General features: G+C 43.0%; 1 protein-coding gene across 1 annotated transcript in view; it reads left to right on the top strand.

Moving 5' to 3' along the window:
- Positions 1 to 4455: 4455 nt before the first annotated feature.
- Positions 4456 to 21731, top strand: part of LOC141234697 (transient receptor potential cation channel subfamily V member 3-like) — a 124945-nt gene continuing 107669 nt past the window's right edge. Inside the window, exon 1 of the mRNA XM_073668034.1 lies at positions 4456 to 4713. Coding sequence (XP_073524135.1) covers positions 4529 to 4713 — 185 coding nt within the window. The 5' untranslated portion in view covers positions 4456 to 4528. The remainder of the gene's footprint in view (positions 4714 to 21731) is intronic.

Raw genomic sequence — 21731 nt, forward strand, 5'->3', positions numbered from 1 at the left:
ATTTATGAAAAGTTTTATAGCTGATAATATATATAATGTTTTATATGTTGATGTTTTATGAAAAAAAAAATTGTATGTTTTGGATGTTTATTCTCTTACAGCCCGAGGACGTGCTGTGGTTTACCAGGGGGGAATGTAGCACCCTGAGGATTCGGCTGCTACAGGGGTATTGCACCTCAGCCAGAGGTGTGATATTCCACTCCCGGGTAAGGATGGAGTGTGGAACTGAGCTCAGTAGGCTGCATGCACTACACACATCCCATTTCCGGGGGACAGACCAATGGTACTCCCACTAGAGAAATGTGCAGGTACGACAGTGTCTGTCCCTGGCTGGAGTGGGAGGGGGGTGGAACATCCCAGTAGTGTAGGGGCAGATAGGGGGAGCAGTCTGGGTAAGGCTAGGAGCTCATTGGGTGCTGGTCACCTGAGCTCACACATAGAGGGAGTATATAAGGTGGGCACCATCTTAGATCAGGGTCAGTCAGTCAGTCAGTCAGTCTTTTGTAGAGAGTGGAGCAGAGCAGAGAAGCTCAGCCAGGAGGGCTGACAGGGAGTTGTGGTTCCGGCTGGGCCCAGCTCCAAGGCCAAGTCTGAGAGAGAGAGAGAGGAGTCAGAAGGACCCAGAGAGAAAGAAGAAGGAACCCCAAGACCCCAGAATACAAACAGCAGGGTGAAGGGTTGGCACCCAGGGTACCGGATCCCAAGCTGGTGGAGGCCACTAATCCTCAGCCAGAAACCGGAGGTCGTGGGCAGGATCTGCCACGACCCTCACCAAATCCACTAGGAAGGCATACCAAGCATAGGGTCAGGGAGCCCAGAGGAGGCTTGACCACCAAGAGGCCCGAGGGAGCCGGACATAAGTGGATCCCTGGTGAGAACGGCCAGAAGAGAGGGAAAGTCAGACAGGAGCTCAGGACCACGCTCCAGAATTGCTTGGGGGTTGGCCGAGTCCGGGACCTGGTGGACGCAGCACGGCTCGGGTGGTCACTCAAGGCCAGAGTGACCACAAGAAAATCAGTAAGTAAAAACCCCTGAACTGCACAGCCCGACTCTGAGTCTTCTTGCTAACTCTCCTGCACCTCCACAACCACCATCCTCTACACCTGACCCCCTGAGGCTATACCCCTCCCGTTGGGGGTTATACTACCACAGCTGCACATATACCAACAGCCTCAGCGGACCCTGCTGCAGCGGCGGCCTTTTGACTGCAAATCAACGGGTGGCGTAGTCGACACTAAGAACATTTAATAACATCTGTAAAGACTGCCACACACTGAGTTTGACACCCTGGGCACGGACCGGGTCGCCGCCACTCGGAGACTACAACCCCCATCTGATCCGGTTCCGGGTATCCCCTAACAGCACTGGCCCAGGGGGCGCGTCACAAGGATCCTATGAGGTGGTGGAAAGTGTTGATGAAGGCAACTACAAAGTTCACCAACCAAGGAATGCGGATACCCTGTCAAGTGTGCACTATTGGTTGGCAGAGGGTGTCCAGCCCTCAGCTTTGGGCAGAGGGAGAGGGTATGTAGGAGAGCAGGAGGGTAATGTTCTATGTATATTTGTCACTGAGGTGCCTAGCCTCAGTGATGTAAAACCTGAAGAGAAGGATCCAGCACTGATAGTGCTGTGAGGTTTATTTAACCCCTTTACAGCCTGTGGCGTATTAGTAGGCAACAGACTGTAACCCCCAGTTCAGTGAGGGCTCCTGCGCAGAGCCCGCACTGAACCGGGCACATGTCAGCTGATTCTTACAGCTGACATGTGCCCACAACAGCCGTAGGTAGAATCGTGATCAACCCGCGGCTGTTAACATATTAAATGCCGCTGTCAATCTCTGACAGCCAACCAAGAAAGAAAGAATTGTGCGGTGTTAGTGAAGCGCTAGAACAACTAGACAGGGGATTAGGTTATAACACACAAACCTTTTATTGTTTAGTACGCTCTCTAACGCCACGACGCGTTTCGATAGCAGAAGCTATCTTCCTCAGGTAGATAGTAATCGGTGACCTTGTGACGTGATCGCGGGTCACCGATGCGTGGGCATGACAACCCTGGGTCTGCAGCAGACTCCAGTGGTTGTCATGAGCTGATCGCTATGAACGCCACCTACCACAGGACCATTTCTGCTACATAGAGGTGATCTGCTGATCACCTCTATGTAGCAGAGGTGATCAGACAAGTGCTGCTTCTAGTCTCCGATGGAGACTATAGAAGCAAGCAAAAAGTGAAAAAAAAAATGTTTTTAAAAATATTTAAAAAATATAAAAGTTTAAATCACCCCCCTTTCGCCCCATTCAAAATAAAATAATTAAAAAAAAAAAACACATACACATATTTGGTATCGCTGCGTTCAGAATCGCCCGATCTATCAATATAAAAAAAGAATTAATCCGATTGGTAAACGGCGTACTGAGAAAAAAATTCTAAACGCCAGAATTACGTTTTTTGGTTGCCGCAACATTGCAATAAAATGCAATAACGGCGATCAAAACATCGGATCTACCCCAAAATGGTATCAATAAAAACTTCAACTCAGCATGCAAAAAATAAGCCCTCGACCGACCCCAGATCCCAAAAAATTGAGACGCTACGGGTCTTGGAAAATAGCGCAATTTTTTAACATTTTTTTTAGCAAACTTTGGAATTTTTTTTCACCATTTAAATAAAAAAGAACCTATACATGTTTGGTGTCTGCGAACTCGTAATGACCTAGAGAATAATAATGGTAGGTCAGTTTTAGCATTCAGTGAACATGGTAAAAAAAATGTAAAAAAAAACATCTGTGGTATTGCACTTTTTTTGCAATTTCACCGCACTTGGAATTCTTTTCCCGTTTTCCCATACACGATATGGTAAAACCAGTAATGTCGTTCAAAAGTACAACTCTTCCCGCAAAAAATAAGCCCTCACACGGCCATATTGACAAAAAAATAAAAACGCTATGGCTCTGGGAACAAGGGGAGCAAAAAACGAAAATGCAAAAATGTAAAATCCCAGGGTTGCGAAGGGGTTAATAGCCCTGGTTTTGGGTCTGGTTTTAAGAGCAGCTGGGAGAGATGGGTGGGATTGGCTACTCCCATGTCTCCAATTTATGTTTGGAAGCTGAAATAAAAGGGCTGCCTTTAGATGATAATATTGTACTAAGTTTGGACTAAGTTTTTGTTCCTTCATTCATTTTCAGACCCCTGTTATGGAGTTTGGACAATATTTCAAGCTTCAGATTTATGTTTAGTGGGATTTTCTCTTCCAGTAATATAGGCTGAATGTGAGATCTATGTGTACCCGTGATGCTGCTGACTTCATTAGATTCTATCTTGCACTTATTTCCTTTTCAAATGTTTTCCTTATTTTCTCTGCCCTCCCTGAGACTGCAGATGCTTTCTATCCACTGGAGGTCTGTGTACAACCTCCCTCCCCTCCCTGCTGCTGTCTCTAATACTGAGAGAATCAAGGAGGAGAGTAGAAAGACATCAGAACCTGGACCAGGAGCGTTGATGGATTTGTATCTTTTGCATATCACTCAGCTCAATAAAGGACTTACAAGAAGGACACTCTACAGCAGAAAAATGGTAGAAAATATTGTTTAACTTTTGTTAACAAATTAAAAAAAATATGTGTGAATGTGTGCATTGTCTTTAAGTTTGATTGGCAAATAAACTTGCTGCATTAAGGCCCAAAAAGTTGAGGGGGGCACAGGATAGACTTACTTCTATCAGTTTGCGATGGGTGAGATGGGAGTTAGCTCATTGCTCCATTCAACTTGGATAATGGTTAAAGGTTTACAAATGTATTTACAAAACTTAAAGGGGTTTTCCAGAACTATTTAATTTTTTTTACTATGAGCATAAGAACTCACAGGCAGGTAGTTGCTAACTACCTGTCTGTTGTGCCCAGCGCCGATCTCAGACCACTCCTCCACTCTGCTCTGTTTATGGGGCGTGACTGCAGACATCATCCTGATTGACAGCCGGCTCCCCAATGCCTTCTTGCGTTGAGCCTTCTGTCAGTCAACATGATATCAGCAGTCACAGACCGTCAAGAAGAGCTGCTCTGTTGATGTAGACATCTGAATCTCCGGCAGGCGGCAGGAGTGGTTGGTTACTGCTCTGAGCCGGCACTGGGTAGAACATGCAGATAGTTTCCTCTGTCATCAACTACCTGTGTGTTAGTTTTTAGACCCATAGTAAAAATAAAAAAAAATAGTGCTGGACAACTCCTTTAACTCAAAGGCTTAGCAATGAGTTTATCATCTTTTTCTTCCAAACAGCATGCTGTTTATTATACAGCTTTATAATGTAATCCAGTGGGATCACCTGATGCATCAGTCATACTGTATCTGTTGAGGAATCTGAAAATAATCGGGAGCCAGACACATTGTTAGAGGCATTTTTCATGTCAAGGTGTGTCAGGAAACACCACCGCATTAGCCATAGAACAGGTTAGATCAGTCAGAAGCTGATCCTCCCCCATTACTCCACCTGTGTGTACTCGTATCCAGCTTTATCACATATACAGAGCACTTCCAATGGATTGCTCAATACGACGAACTGGATGCTTCGGGACCAATATATTAAGTGTATGCTTCTCAGTATCACAAGCTGACAAAATGACTTCTGAGAGCTCTACTCCCTCGGACTCTGCGGATGACCCAGCTTCTCCCATTTCTTCTCTTGTGCTTTCCAAACCTATGGACTCCAACATTACAGTATGGTAAATATCCTTATTCACCTTCCATGAACCTCTTGAACTACTAATCAGGATTTTGTTAGGGTAAGGCAACAGCCCCACTATCAGTATTTGGTCAGTATTCGGTCAGTATTTTTTCTCAGGAGTGGGAGCCAAAACCAGGTGAGGAACAATCAGAGAAAAGGTATAATAGAAACAAGTCACCAATTCTGCATTTATCACCCACTCCTGGTTTTGGCTCCCACTCCTGAGAAAAAATACAGACCAAATACTGATAGTGGGGCCGTGACCTTACAGGGATAATTCTGTTTTGGTAACTGTTACTGCAGCATTTAAGTAATTGGTACTGAGCTGAATTACATGGTACAGCTGCCACTACATAGACAAGATGCCTTGGTATACAATAAGGCTATGTTCACACGTTACATTTTTGTAAAACCTGCTCTCTAGGTATTAAAGAAGCAACGTCAAAAAATCAGGTTTTGCTGAGCTTTTGCAGCAATTTTTTGCGCCGTTTTGTTACTGTTCATTTGTCTCTCGTGCATGCCGATAAAGTTTAGTGCAGAAAAAAAATAATCTAATTCAACATCAGCAGGTTTTGGCACCAAAAACGCTGCAAAATCTGATATCTGTTTTTTTGCTGCATTTTTGCACTTACTCATTGCTTTCAATGGGTGAAAAACGCTGAAAGAAGTGACATGCTGCATTTTGCAAAAACGCAGCTTTTTGGCAAAACAGTCAGGAATAAAAAAACAAGGTGTGTGCATGAGATTTCTGAAATCACATAGACTTTGCTGGTACTGTAAAATGCAGCTGAAAATCTGCATTTAAAAAATGCTGCAAAAACACAACGTGTGAACATAGCCTAACAGGGGAAACACTTTACCAGGAACACAACAGCCCCTATATTGTTCTGATTGAACAGGGTTTCCAGACCTTAGCTGATTGAACATGCTGAAAATATAATTTTACTGGAGAGGCATAGGGATTTTAGTAATACCATTATTAGAATCATAAGAGTAATACAAAATATAAAACTAATCCAAAAATTAATAAATGGGTTCATTTTTAATTGTAATAGTGCAGCAATAATAAAAATGGTAATAATACATTTGTGAGGCCTAGTCCCAGTAAGTTAGTATGTTGGTGTAGTGTTGGTATGGGGAGTACAATTGGGGGAGAAAGGTTGAACTGGATGGACCTAGGTCTTTATTCAACCTACGTTACTATGTAAGTGGTGAGACTACTGGGGTCCTCACTCCCTTATTCATGGTGGAGAGGGCGCACAGAGTTCCTACAAGACCTGGGCCGGTGGGTAGGCCCCACCAACTCATTCTAATTAAAATTCTATAAAGACAGAGACATTATACTAAGAAAATCAAGGGAGAAGCAAAATATTCAGCTTGGTGGGAAAAAGATCTCAATATTTCCAGACTTCTCTGCTGAAGTCCAACGCAAAAGATCCTTGTTCCTGGATCTTAAAAAGAGAATGAATATGCTGGGACTATAAGTACTGTAGTACTTTGCTCTGGTCTGGTCAGGGTAGAGAAGTACGACTGCACAGGAGCGTAATGCCGGTGAACACTGTGTGAGTGACATAGGACGCATCATCCACATGAAGCACAGAAGGAGGACAGCTTCGAAAGAAGAAGGGAAGCGCCGGAGCAAGACCTGCGACACCCATCAGACCTGATCACCCTGCAGGTGAGTCTAATGAAAGGTCTTTTTCTTTTGTTGCAGGCGGGATTGGGGGCATATATGCAGCATATTAGAATGATGTATATGAGGGCTGAAAGGTGGTGGTCTTATCTCATATAGAACAAACCTGGTGACAGGTTCCCTCTAACACGGTTATAACCTCTGTAATCCACTTGGACCAGGCAGGCTTCATGCCTTCTAAACCTACAGCCATTAATTTACATAGATTATTTCTCAATATACAAGTGTCTCAAGAGGATCCAAGAAATAGGGCTATTCTTTCCTTGGATGCCACTAAGACCTTTGATAGTGTGGAGTGGGAATATTTATGGGCAGTTCTTAAGGAAATGTGCTTTGATCTTTTACTATATAGGGCCGCGACCACTAGTGAAGGGCTAACTGAGATATAGCTGACACTCTAGAACTGCATAGGGGAACAAGGCAAGGCTGCCCTCTGTCACCGTTACTTTTTACCTTCGCAATCGAACCTCTAGCCTATATTATTACTTTATTAGAAAGCATCCTGGTATAGAAGGCTTTAAATATGGGGGCAGAGAAGAAAAGATTGCATTAAATGCCGACGACCTTCTTTTATTTGTTAAAAAATGTTAATACTTCACATATTGTTTTGGTCCAAGGGCCACATTGTGATCCTGAACCAATCCCAAGGGCTGCAAAAAAATTAAAGGGGTACTTACATAAACATACACCCCCAGTACATGACTACATCACCAGAAATAAGTTCTGAGACTAGGAGGAGGATTTGGAGAGTTTCAACTCAGTTTCTACTGCAAAAAACTCAGTGTACACCCTAACTTTCACTGAACTTTTAGAGCAGAAATTGAGCATAATCTTTTCTTATTATCCTCAAAAAGTTTGGAGGAGTTTTGAGTTTTAACATAGTCATGTAGTATGTCATCTGATCAGTTTTGGATTGATGTGTATGACGCGCCCCCTGGGCCAGTGTTGTTTGGGGGATACCCGGAGCCGGATCAGATGGGGGGGGGGGTTGTAGTCTCCGAGTGGCGGTGACCCGGTCCGTGCCCAGGGTGTCAAGCTCAGTGTGTGGCAGTCCTTACAGATGTTACTAGATGTTCTCTTATGTCGACTACGCCACCCGTTGATTTGCGGTCAATACGGCCGCCGCTGCAGCAGGGTCCGCTGAGGCTGGTGGTGTGTGTGCAGCTCCGGTAGTATAACCCCCAACGGGAGGGGTATAGCCTCAGGGGGTCAGTTGTAGAGGATGGTGGTTGTGGTGGTGCAGTGAGGATGGTAATGAGACTCAGAGCCGGGCTGTGCAGTTCAGGGTTTTTACTTACTGCTTTTGTGTTGGTCACTCTGGCCTTGAGTGACCACCCGAGCCGTGCTGCGTCCACCAGGTCCTGGACTCGGCCAACCCCCAGGTGATTCTGGAGCGTGGTCCTGAGCTCCCTTTCTGACTGGTCCTTCTCTCTGGCCTTCCCCACCAGGGATCCACCTATGTCCGGCTCCCTCGGGCCTCTTGTTGGTAAAACCCTTGTCTCTGGGTTCCCTGACCCTATGCACGGTTTGCCTTCCGGGTGGATTTGGTGGGTGGTCGTGGCAGATTCTGCCCACGACCTCCGGTCTCTGGCTAAGGATTAGTGCCCTCCACCAGCTTGGGATCCGGTACCCTTGTGCCAACCCTTCACCCTTCTGGTTGTATTTGGGCTCTTGGGGTTCCCTCTTCTCCCCCTCTGGGTCCTTCTTTCTCCTCTCTCTCTCTCTTCTCAGGACTGCCGACCCTCTACACAAGGCTGACTGAACACTGTCTGCCTGTCTGACTGACCCTGATCTAAGATGGTTCCCACCTTATATACTCCCTCTATGTGTGAGCTCAGGTGACCAGCACCCAATGAGCTCCTAACATTACCCAGACTGCTCCCCCTATCTGCCCCTACACTACTGGGATGTTCCACCCCCCTCCCACTCCAGCCAGGGACAGACACTGTCGTACCTGCACATTTCTCTAGTGGGAGTACCATTGGTCTGTCCCCCGGAAATGGGATGTGTGTAGTGCATGCAGCCTACTGAGCTCAGTTCCACACTCCATCCTTACCCGGGAGTGGAATACCACACCTCTGGCTGAGGTGCAATACCCCTGTAGCAGCCGAATCCTCAGGGTCCTACATGTACAAAATTAGAACCACCATCAGTACATGTGTACAAGATCAGAACCACTGTCAGTACATGACTGTGGCATCAACTTAGTACAGAGATTAAATGCAATGTCAGGTCAGCTCTATATACAATTGTATCGCATGAACCTGCAACTCCCAGATTAACAATGATAAGGAGATGTTGGAAGTTGTTGTAACCAGCTATCATTAGACTGCAGACCACTCAGGAACCACAGTACTGATGAGACGCAGTAAATATCACAATAGTTACCAAGGTACCTTATAGGTGACATGTTCCATCCCTTTTGTCTCCATGTAGTACAAAAGCCATGATGAGATTTCACGTTCAAAGCTCGTCGCTCCAGACTTCCCTTTTCTCTGGTTTTCTGTAGCACATCCTGACACAGTGCCCTTAAAAATATCATTATAATGAATAAAAATATCTTCTATGCTGTGCCCCTCAATAAAAAAATTGCCCCTTACTGTGCTTCCTGCACAAAATATGACCCCTATACTGTCAACCTTATGATACATTGCCTCCACACTATCCTCTTTTATGAATTATAACCATCACACGGTCCTCCCTTATAAATTACTAGATGGTGGCCCGATTCTAATGCATCGGATATTCTAGAATATATATGCGGCCGACCGGGTGCGACTAAGCAGCGAAGCAGTATATAAATGGGTTGTGCACTACTTTAAATTAACCCCCCAATGTATCCCCCCGGGGCCCCTAATGAATTTTATCATTACGTCATGTTGTCAATCCTGCTTGTGACAACATTGCTGACGACGCACAGCCAGCACGTAATTCTCCCGGCAGCAGCCGTCTCTTGCTTCCGCTTACATCATGACTATTTGCGGCTGCAGCCAGGGGTCTCCTGTTCCGTGTACCACGGTGAATGACGGGCTGTGAGCGGGCTTATCCCTCATCGTGTCACACCCAGCATCCACCACGCGCTCTGTCAATGAATGCTCGTGCTGTGAATGCCGGGTGTGACGGGATGTGGGATAACCCCGGCCACAGCCCATCACTCACCGTGGAACGCGAAACAGGAGACTGCTTGGCTGCAGCTGCAAATAGTCGTGACATAAGCGGAAGCAAGAGCCAGCTTCAGGCGGGGGTACATGCTGCCTGTGCGCGGTGACCCGAGTATAAGCCGAGACCCATAATTTTTCAACAAAAAAAAAGGGACAATTTATTGAGTTGAGTATAAGCCTAGGGTGGGAAATGCAGCACCTACTGTTAAATTTCCATATGCTGGTATGTATAGCTCCCTCATTCTGTAATTGTGGTATGTATAGCTCCCTCATTCTGTAATTGTGGTTTGTATGGCTCCGTCATTCCTCTAATGCTGGTTTGTATGGCTCCCTTATCTTGGATTGTACGGCTTCCTCATCCTTGCTTGTATGGCCGCCTTATCCTGGTTTTGTATGACCTACTCATTCCCCCATCCCCACAGCACAGTTAAAAAACTAAACCCTAATCCTCCCCTTGTTTCCTTTCTCTGCTCCAGCGCTGTCTGTCCTGTTTTCAGCAGCTCCTCGCAGGAACGGAGGCACAGCACGCGCTCTCAGATACTGCTGAGATTAGCTGCTGTCTGTAGATTCGCTGCTTTCCACGCCGGGACTAAGTGCGTGGAGAGGCACAAATCTGCATTCACTTTAGTAGCACATGCTGCAGATGCCGCTATGAAGATTTAACAATAATACAATGAATACACAGAATTTTCTGGGTAAAATAATACTTCATTATTAAATATTATTGCTTATAGAACTTAATACAACTGAACAAAATTATTAAACAGATGATCCAAATATATAAACTATTCCATGAATATCTAACTATTTTTTTAAATAAATCATCGGACAAAAGAAGTACGACACTATAATATATTTTTTAACAATATCGACCCAAAATATTTTTGTACACTACATTTTTGGTGAATACTTTTGGACTATCTGTAAGCAACTTTCCTTGTAAATGGGTATCCAAAACTTGAACCTTGACATTGGATCTCATTTTAACTCTTGAAAACGCAAGAGAGTTGTCCATGACCAAAAACGGGCTCCGGTAAATATATGCCAACAAGGTGTAGAGTTTGACCTTGTGACTTGTTTATTGTCATGGCAAATGCTGGTTTTACTGGAAACTGTCGACGCCGAAGCCTAATTGGAAGACCGGTGTCTGAAGGACATAAATCAATGCGTGGAATGAACACTTCGTCTCCTTTTGCAGATCCAGTGATCACTCTTGATTGAATTATGTGGGAATGGAGTCCAGTAACAATAAGGCGAGTTCCATTACATAGACCATTTCTTGTATTTAGATTCCGCAGCAACATGACGATTGCTCCAACTTTAAGTTGTAGTCTGTGGGATGGCATTCCTGATGGCGTAACACTATTTAAAAATTCAACTGGATAATGCTCTCGTTCATCTTCATTGTCTACATCCACCGAATCATCACTTTTGTACAATTTATACTCTCCAGGCATTCTATCCTTCACACGGGAATTTAGCAGAGCTACGTCATCGTTCTTGTGACAGAGAATTCCATAGGAAGAGGCCCTCTCAACACTGCTTTGGTCGTTCACATCAATTTCAACACGTTGTCCAAAAACATCACTTACTATGCAGTCAGTGCACAACATGTCTTCTAGTATTTCAATAATGTCTTCTCCAAGGTTATATTCATTGCTAAGTTCACCATTATCAAGTTTAAGAAGCCAGTTGCTGTACTCTGGGTCAGAAGATCGCATGTTTTTAATTAGTTGGAGTTGATTAAACTCTTTCCAAAGGTCAGACATTTTTAAGGTGGACTCGATAATATTTGTTCTTGTTCCATTTGGTACAACTGGAAGGCATTGCCTAAAATCTCCGCCAATGACAAAAACTTTACCTTCAAAAGGAATTTCATTTTTTTCAGCAACATTTGTAGTTATAACTTCACGCAGAAGTCTGTCAATTAAGCTCAAAGCATATTTGGGTGCCATGGTGCACACATCAAGTATCAAAAGATTTGCACTGTTTAACTGTTTTCCTGCAAATGTGTCTTGTTTGATTCTGGAAACAGAGATTTCATTGACTGGAACTGGTATCCCAAAGAGTGAATGCATAGTGCGACCTCCTCGCAAAAGGTTTGCTGCAATACCTGTTGTAGCCGATGGCAATACGACTTTTCTCAACCCTCTAACGTGATGCATTAAAACTTCATAGAGGTATGTTTTACCGCTGCCTCCAGGACCGTCAATAAAGAAACATTTTGGCGTTTGATCGGCTTGGTTTTCTACAGTGCTCACAATAGTGTCATATGCAATCCGTTGTTGTTCATTTAAGGAGTTTTTCTTCTCTGTTGCCAACAATAATTCATAAGCTTCGTCATACTCTTGAATTTCTGGAACTTGACTTGCAGGCTGTGGCAAATTAAAGTCTGAAAATGTTTTTCCATGCAGTAGTAGGATATTTTGGACATCTTGCATGGCATAAGATTCGCAATTTTGACAATTTCCACTTTTGTTGTGAAGACGTAAGCAGTAATCTTCAATTATATGTTCTTTGAAATTTGTCCAAAGTTGAGCCGGATTTGTAGGCGGTCCAAAGACACAAATGTAGGCAAACAATTCGCGAAGTTTCTTACATATGTAGGGTAACTGCGTCTTCTAAAGTAAGTGTCCACACAGTGTCATCCAATAGAAGTCCTAAAGCCAAAGCTGCAGCTTTAAATGTATCATGCAATACTCCGTTAACTGTTTTCAAATCGTCGTAACTTCTAGCTCCTTTCACATGCAGTAGTAACAGCCGAAGGCAATATCTTTCTTGATCCTTGACACTAACAGTATACATGCGTCCAATTATTCTGCTAAGTCCTCGTTGTCTTGGATTCCAAGTTTTATTCCAAATGTAATGCTCTGGAATCTCTCGATACAAATACTGCCTTGCGTTTTTGTCACGTTGGTTCAACAAAAACCATTCCATTAATGTTGACGTTGTGGTTAAAATTTTTGAGACATCTTCGACTTTAGCATTTTCAAAGAAATAAAGCTGCTGTTGATTTGGTAAATGAATAGCTAAACGTATAATGGCTTGGGACTGTGAATGCATTGGAAATGCAAATATTCTCCAAGCAGCTTCTGGAGCACTGACCTATCTTGAGTCAACAAAACGTGATGATTCATCGTGATTGACTGTTTTCTGTTGTATTTCAACGTTAGCTTTGTCATGCCCCTTGTAGATGTACTTGAAAAGATATTTTACACTTTTTATTGAAGCGCAGATTTCAACGTTGATGTGACAGTTGTAGCGTTTTAATAAGTACGGGTTGTATGGAACTATCCATGAGTTATTTATAATTTTTTTGTTGTGTACAATGTTATCAATCAGTTGTCGCCGGTAGGATGGGTAGCCATCCAAATCTTTAACAGTGTGCTGTTTCAACTGCTTTGGAAACCCTTTTGTACACTTTCCGTTTTGCATGCATGGACTTTTTGGATTTGTTACACCACATGGGCCATGAACCATATTCCAGATTACAATATTATACAATTCAGGATACTTTTCTTGGTTAGCAATTTCAGCCCACACTATGTTGTCAATTTCGTCCTCCGTGCGAAATTTGGAATCCGCTTCTAAGATAATTAGTATATGCGCATGTGGGAGACCTCGTTTCTGAAACTCTATGATGTGTACCATTGCTATGACTGTTCCAAAAAGCCCATTTTTGATGTCTTTAAAAAGGCTGCTGAGTTTTAGTCGAAATACGCATGCAACTAAGTCCGGCCTGTGTTCAACTTGCTGCCAGGGTTGTAGATTTTCGGTAATTTCCGGCCATTTAGGATTACAGGTCATTGTTAAAAAAAATGTCAGGTCTTCCATACTTTGTTACTATTGCCGTTGCATCTTGATAACGCTGTTGCATGTTGCGGGGGCTACCTTCAAACGACGACTGGAGAATTACTGTTTTTCCAATTGGAATTCCTTTTTCAATGGATTGTTTTTGCAAATGTTCTTGAACGCAGTAGTCTTCAACTTTAAGTTGTTTTTGGTTCATTCGTATGAAATTGAGCCAATTAGCTTCAATTTTAACGTATGCGTCGACTAAGTACTGTTGTGTCAGTTTCCCACCATTTAAAATAGGATTGAAGTAATTTCGGACAGACAGAAGAAAACTGTAGTACTGTAGTTGTGTAATTCTTCTTGAAGTTCCTTGCTGGTGTAGGTTTTCATGCCACCCTTGATCACCGCTTGGAAAGAATAGCGGATACAGAAGAGCATCAAGGTTGCTGTGCAAAATGCTAATTCATTGTGTTTTAGGAACGAAATGGTTGTTTTGGTGTGGCTTAAGATGGACTAATATATCCCTTTGAAAAGGAGGCTCTCCATCATCGTTTTTAAAAACAACTGCGACCTCACTTACACGTGGTTTGTTGTAACATCGAGGATCTTGTTTACGTTCTTGTTTAATGGCCATGATAATAGAAGGCATTTCCGTCCGATTTTGTATAGCTCTCTGTTCCTCCTCAGCTTCGATGTCTTTTAGCATGCGATATGCGGCAGCAAATGGGTTGATTGTTTGTAAATGTACGGCAATTAGGTTCATCAGTTCTGCATTACACTTTTCATTTTCTTTCAGGTTCATCCTTTGTTCTGTAGCCTCATTTGGATCAAAGATGTATAATTGTGCAAATTTTGGTGGTTGTCCTAGTTCTGGGTGAAGTGTTCCAGTGCGGTGGTAGATCTGGCCATGAATTTTAAAACAATACGGTCCGAATCCAGGGGGCGGTGCAATGTTGGCACCAAATGAAGCAAACGCATGAGAACTGTTGATACTTCTGATATTTTCCATAAAATTTTTACTGTGTTCATGCGTTCCTTTCATCAACTGCTCAAACAGATCTGAGTAGTGACGTCTCGGTAGCATAACTTTTCCTTTTTGGCAGCATTGAGTAAACTGATTGTCAGATGGTTTTTCCTCGATGAAATTCAGAGAGTCGCATTTAGAACAAACTACATTCATATTCCCACAGTAGTGTTGAATAATTATAGTTTCATTGTCTGTTACGTAACATGCAAGTTGTTGAATATTCTGCTGGGTTTGCCTTAGTTGGTAGAGCATTCGTTTTTGATAAATTTGCCGATCGTGTTGTTCTCTGTTTGTCCTGGATTCTGGAGATTCATTCAGCCGACATTGTCTATGGAATTCCGCATCGTGTTCCTGTCTAGCTGCAGTGTGTTGCGGTGTTTCCCGTTCCCGACGTTGTCTGTGAGATTCCGTATCCTGGGCTTGTGTGGCGGCAGTGTGTTGTGATGTCTCTTGTTCCCGACGTTGTCTGTGAGATTCCGTATCCTGGGCTTGTGTGGCGGCAGTGTGTTGTGGTGTCTCTTGTTCCCGACGTTGTCTGTGAGCTTCCACATCCTGGGCTTGTCTGGCGGCAGTGTGTTGCGGTGCCTTCCATTCCCGACGTTGTCTGTGAGATTCCGCATCCTCGGCTTGTCTGGCGGCAGTGTGTAATGGTGTCTGTTGCTCTCGACGTTGTCGTTTTCTTGCTGCTTGTGCTGCTTTTCTGTCATCCTCCATGGCGTATTTTCGCTTATGACCCATTGGAAGACAGGAAGCGTCAAGAAGTATCTCTTCAGCGCGCTGTCACTGGCAGAACGTGTTCAGTAAATGTGACTGAAGTCCATCACACACTGTGACTGACAAAACATGTTCAGTACGTTATGGGCAGTTGGTGAGTCACATGACCACATGGGCGGAGTCAGCCCTGCTATCTCCGGAAGGTGGCGTATTTCTTTGTTTAAAATTCGGCGCCAATTTGCGGCCGTGCTGCGGCAGTCGCTGATTGATCGCGGCGGGCTGGGCGCGACCAATTAGAGAAGCGGGGTTTTAAATTTCGCGCCAATTTCGCTGATTAGTCGCGGCCGCGACAAATCCGCACAGTGGTGTTTAAACTTGGCGCCAATATCGCTGATGTCCAATCAGCGTCGTATTAGTGAGGACCAGGGAGCGGCGCTGCCTGTGCGGGTACTTCCGCTGTGAGCAGTTGGGAGATGAGCGGCTGCTCGCAGCAGAAGCATCCCGACCGGCAGCGCCGCTCCCCGGTCCTCCGTTCACACTTGCTGTCGGGAGATCAGCGGTCCTAGCTGCTGATCTCCCGACGGTAGCCGCATGGAGGTCAGCGGCACCGCCGGTCGGGGTAGTTCTGGTGCTAGCGCCGCTCATCTCCCGGCTGCATCACCGCTGACTTCCGTGCGGCAGATGAGCCGCTAACGGCCGCCATCTTTTTTCTGAAATCCCGCGTCGCTGATTGGCCGCGGCCGGACCAATCAGCGACACGGGATTTCCTAGACAGACAGACAGACGGGATAAGACAATTATATATTAGATAATTACCATGCTGTCTTTCTTTTCGAATTATGGTCTTCATAATTATGGTCCCCATCTTCAGTGTGCTGCTACATCTCCATACTTTCCCTTCACACTCCCACCTCTCCATACTATCACCACACACTTCCCCTTTCTATAATGTCCCCAACGCTGCTCTTTCTGTTACAGTTTTCCCTCCACTGGCAAATAATGTGCCCACACAGTACTACCACCTCCAATCTACAATAATAATCCATACATTCAATCTTCGGATACTTCATGGAGCAATTACTTTCTCTGCTGTGTTCACCGCGTCTTCTCTTCGCTGCCTCTGCAGTTACAGTGCAGTGTGATGAGGTCAGCAGAGTAATAACCTCATCACATCGCTGCACGTCAGGGCGAGTGCTCCTCTGCCCCTGTCCTGCGCTCAAGTGTAAAGTGGAACAGGCGTCTACCGGTTCGGTTCATTGCAGGCCATATGTTGTGCAGTTCTGCCTTAAACATTTAATCTCATCTTCATTGATGGGTATGTATTATTTTTATTGTTTACAGTTCATTACCTAGAGGATTGGCTACTGTAGGGGTCTAACAGCAGTGGCTATACATGTGCGTTGCTTATAACCTCTGCCGAATAGAGTTTGTAAGCTCTGCACAGAAGCTAGCTAGGATTGTCAGAGTTAACTGTTAGCTTCTAGTCCCAGACAGTTCCAAGGTTGCAGAATCAAAGTTTCTTCATATAGCAGCATCGGAGAGTGCACAGTTTGGACTAGGGGTGCAATTATGCTGCTGGTCCAAATAGTCGGTCAAGTAGGAGCATCCAACGGCCATCAATCTGGAAATTTGCAGATTTTTGCAGAAATTTGCAGATGCACACATGACACCTTGCCCGTCCGTCTAATTGAAAGAGGAGTACAGGGCAGTAAGGAGATTCGCAGGCCTCCTGTCGAGCGGTCACAGATTACTGACCTGGCCAATGAACTGGAGTCCTTCGAATTGATTCTCCCATCTCTAGTATCAACTGAATTGTACAGACCAGCAGAATAATATTACCAGGTAATTTTTACCACACAGGGTATGTCGTAAAAACATGATGACTATGGGCAGACAGGAAAGCGATTAAATGGAAAATGGCTGCATTAAAAAGGAGTTAAAGGAGTACTCATAACTGGAATAAAATGGATTAAAACTGCGCTTCCATCGAAAAGATGAAGGGGACACAGGAATGCCAAGATTGCGGTTTATTGGTCAATGCTTTTCGATGTCTCAAACTTCTTCATCGGGACAAACCACAACGATCTCCCATCAAGGAGTACTCTAGGAGAATATAAATAAAGCTCTTTCTAGATAATTCTATGAAGATGTGATGTTAAAAGAAAGTCTAAGCTCTTCTCCATCTACAGCCGCAGCCTCAATCCCCCACCTGAGATCAGGACTCGAGGACAGAATTCAACAGAAATGTTATTAGGAAATTAGAGGTTGTCTAGAAGCTGGAATATTTATGTTCTTATGGAGAACCCCTCTAATAACATCTTATGCCCTGAGGTCACCACGTTCTGTACATTCGGTTCACAAACACGAGATTGTATTATTTTGTGTTAATTCTACAATGCAGCAAAGTCTCAACTTCATTCCTGCTAAACACATTTCCATCCACCCAAATATATTACGGTACAAGGAGTAAATGGACCAGGAGCCGTAATGTGTTCTCTGCCCATGTACCAATTTCTAAGATCAGTGCAGCTGTAAATGGAGGGATCAAACATGAAACACTTTGTAATGGAAGTTGCAGGATAAGGATCTTTTAGAGCTAGATTTATCATTCCACTCACTGTTATAGGATAATTCAATAAATTAACCCTTTCATTACCGGAGTATTTTTGCCTTCCTTCATACCGAGAGGAAAAGTTTACCTTTTGTAATAATGAACTCTAAAAGGAGAATGATTTTTTTTATTATTTCTTAGGCCAGTGTCACAAGTCAGTTTTGGTTTTTTATTGTCATCCGTGAAAAACGGTTTGATTTTCATCATTGTTTTGGATCCGAGTTTCATTAGTGTTTAGTTCTCGTATGCAAAACAGAAAATGATAAAGGTTTCTCATATCCAACAGTCTGTGAAAAAAAGCTTTGTGATGAAACTAGAATGCCATCAGTCTGAGTGTTTCACTGATTCATAGACTTGTATGGGGGAGTGTAATCCATTTGTAGGATCAAAATCTGACATGTCTCCATTATTTTTTGACAACACCCACGCAAACACAGGGAGAACATACAAACTCCTTGCAGATGTTGTCCTTGGTGGGATTTGAACCCAGGACCCCAGCACTGCAAGACTGCAGTGCTAACCACTGAGCCACCGTACTGCCCTATCAATTTACGTGGGGTGGGCTGAAAAGAATTACCATCTAAGCCTATGTAAAATAGTACACACATGTAATTTTTGCCTGTTGTCTATAGAGTGCCAACATCTTTGGCAGACCTACATAGAGATTACCACCTTTTGCGTTAGTCTTTGTTCCCAATGGGGTACATAAAACAATCTCTTAGTATACTGTATATATCACCAATGTCATAGAAGCATAGTATGCTATTAGTGTGCATGAGAAAAATGGAGAGTCTATAAAAAATGGAACCATACAAGTATGGCCAAAACATAATTGTACTGTGAAAATCTGGCCATTTTTGGGGGGTTAAAAATAATTAAATAAAAATTGTAAAATGATTCCCAGCCTTCGAGGACAATTGTGCTGACCACGGAGCCAAACTCAGAGGATTTCAAGGGTGCACATGCTATAGAGAAAGTGTCTTTGTTGGGTCTCATAAAGATAGATTCCCCTAAAAAAGAAGTCCCCTTTGTTCTTCAAGAGATAGGTAGAGGAACTAACAAGCACCAGGATGGAAAGTGATCGAAATCAGAATCTCGGTCATTTATTTCTTGGCAGGGAGTCCACTCTATTCTCCTGGAGAACTTATTTAAGTAAAATGAGGGTATTTCTATTTGCTCTAAAATATTGTCTGCCAGCAGCAAACCCATAGAAATGCTCATAAAGCAGGATTTCGTGTCCTTCTCCCCTTTTATATTCATTATAAAAGCCTTCGATTCCAACAAGCACGGCTATAATATATTTGAGACTTTATAAAACTTTTATAGAGTGAATGTCTTTCACTACATCACAGAGTAATAGAAGTTTGCAGCAGTGATGTAAAAATCTTATGATCTGATGTGAAGGAAAATGTGGGTAATATTCTCCTATAAACTATATTCTGTAACCTTTGCTTCTGCATAATATACAGAACATAGGTGTACAGATGAAAAATAATAATTGTAGAGTACTGTATAATATAGGATGGCAGTGCAATCATTTCTAACACCGATTTAAATTTGGAGTTTTCTGCAACGAAACTCACAATGCATTTTTTGGAGGGTTTTCACATGTTTTTTGTGACTTTTTTTTTTATATTGTTTCCCAGCCTTTTTTTCCACTCTCTTTAGTAATGAAGTAACCACTTGTGTTTTTTAATCAAAAACAATGTCAAAATGTTCCAAAAAAACATCTCAGCATTTTTTGAGTTTTACCATTGACTTCTATTGTAAAGTACAGTCTGCCTTATATACGGAACCAATTGCCGTGGAGACATTCTAAACCCTGAACAAATGCTAATCATTTTTACATACAAATGCATATTTTCATTTTTTTGAGTGTTTTCTGATACATACCATAAGGGTATGTGCCCACGAAGAGCTTTTGGTGAGTTTTTGACACTGTAGAATTCCTGCACTATTTTGGCACCTATTATGTAAATTAAGTTACTTGCGTTTTTTCATTGCGTTTTTGTGTGCGTTTTTTTAACATGCGTTTAACATGGGTTTTTGACGCTGTGGTTTTTGTCTCTCGGTGTGTATTGCGTTAAATAAAGCCACTTTATTTTTGATACTTCCTGGCAGTGGTATAACTAGAGTCTCATGGGTCCAGTGCAAGATGTGGACCAGGACCCCCTACCCTGATTTTATACATCAAACTGTGCTTTAAGACTCAATCTCGTTCCTAAAAAAAACGCTCTGAGTTTCATCAGTGTTTTGGATCCAATTTTCATCAGTGTTTTGTGCTGGTGTCAGTTTTTACCATTAGTGTTTGATCAGTTTTTCTTACATAAAAAAAAAATAAAAGATGGAGGTTATTCCAGCTTCTCTTCAGTCAGTCAGTGAAAAACAGACAGCAAAAGAATGGCACCCGAGTGCTATCTGATCTTTTTCATGGACCCATAGGCTTGTCTTAGCAAGTTTCTGTGATTTTGTGCGGATCACTCAGTAAATAACTGTTGGCAGTGGATTAATCTCTGTAATCTTGATGATCTCCTGATTTCAATTTCACATGATTTTTCTGTTGCTTCTTCAGTGGTTGAAGAACCTTACCAAACTTCTACACCCTTTTCCTTGTTATTTTGAAATAGTGACTGAGATTGTTGTTGCTTCAGCTGGATTACTGGTATGATGTCATGAAACTTGAGCGACACGAAGTTCTCATCAATCATTTCATCTCTGCTTATTGTGACCTTGTTTGTTTCTGGGCACAGCATTCTATATCTTTTCTGGATTTCACCATAGCCCACCAGGATACTCTCTTTTGCATGAGATTCCCACTTGGTACATTTTTCTTTGGGAATATGTATACATATTTACTTCCGAATATTCTAATGTGTTGTAGTTTAGGCTTCTAGCTGTTCAATTGCACAAATGGAGATTTCTCAGTAGCTTTACCTGGTAATCTGTTTTGAAGATAGAAAGCTGTATTGATTGCTTCACCCCAACTTCTTCCACTTTCACAAAGTGTCTGGTTCCTTCTTTCTGCTACACCATTTTGTTCAGGGTTGTATGGTACAGTGAATACCACCAGAATACACACAATGGAGGACCACAAAACACCTTTGAATTAATATAACAGTTGTTAAAGCATAGATAATCAGTGTTGGTTCAAACGATAGCAAAAATGACCTCCAAAAATGGAGAACTAATAGCTCGAACTATATGTATTGCATAATGCCAATATTGCCAGGGCATTAACATATCGGATTATCACTAATGTAGAATCATGTATCTTATGGGTGTTTGTATGGGCTACACAAAATTGACATTGCCCTCACAAAGCACTAATGGCTCTATGTGTACTACTTAATATAAGTTTCTGGTGTTATATGCTTCGCAGAGAGACCCAGCAAGACTGGTACCAAACCAGCAAACGCACAGCCACAGACGCACTTGGCACAAGCTGCCCAGCTAGGCGAGCCCTTGAGGGTCGGGAATACTCTTCACCCAGCTCCCAGTAAATGGAAGGGGGACTTTGGCAGAGCCATTCCCAGGCCCACTGTCTGGTGACGTGGCTTGTGCCTAGTCAAGGACCAGGTGAGTAGCTCTGCAAGGACCCCAGGAAGTGAAACCAGAAGAGAAAATGAGAAAGCCCCTAAAAAGATATCAAAACCTAATGCTACCACCACTGTTAAAATATACTTATTTTTGTATATTTTTATAGAGGACTGTTTATCAGATGCAATTCTTCCAGAGAACAGATCACAATATTCTTATTAAAAAATTTATTGATTTATTCTTGGATTGTCCATTAAAAAGAATAATTGCAGTAGTTACATAGAATAGGTGAAATAGTTACAAAGTGATTGTCCATTTGTCCATAATTAGCTTATTAGTTGAGATTCACCCATATTTTCCTGGGATACTGGATGGTAGGTTGCGTCTGTCTGTGTCCATCATGTGTATCAGGGACTACCTGTCAGCTGCTTCCTCCAGCGCGTAGATCCCCTGTCTAGTGTCGTATGAAGTCCAAGAG

The sequence above is a fragment of the Phyllobates terribilis genome, unplaced genomic scaffold (assembly GCF_046119375.1).
Source record: "Phyllobates terribilis strain yellow unplaced genomic scaffold, ASM4611937v1 Scaffold_2__4_contigs__length_985480577, whole genome shotgun sequence".
NCBI lineage: Eukaryota > Metazoa > Chordata > Amphibia > Anura > Dendrobatidae > Phyllobates > Phyllobates terribilis.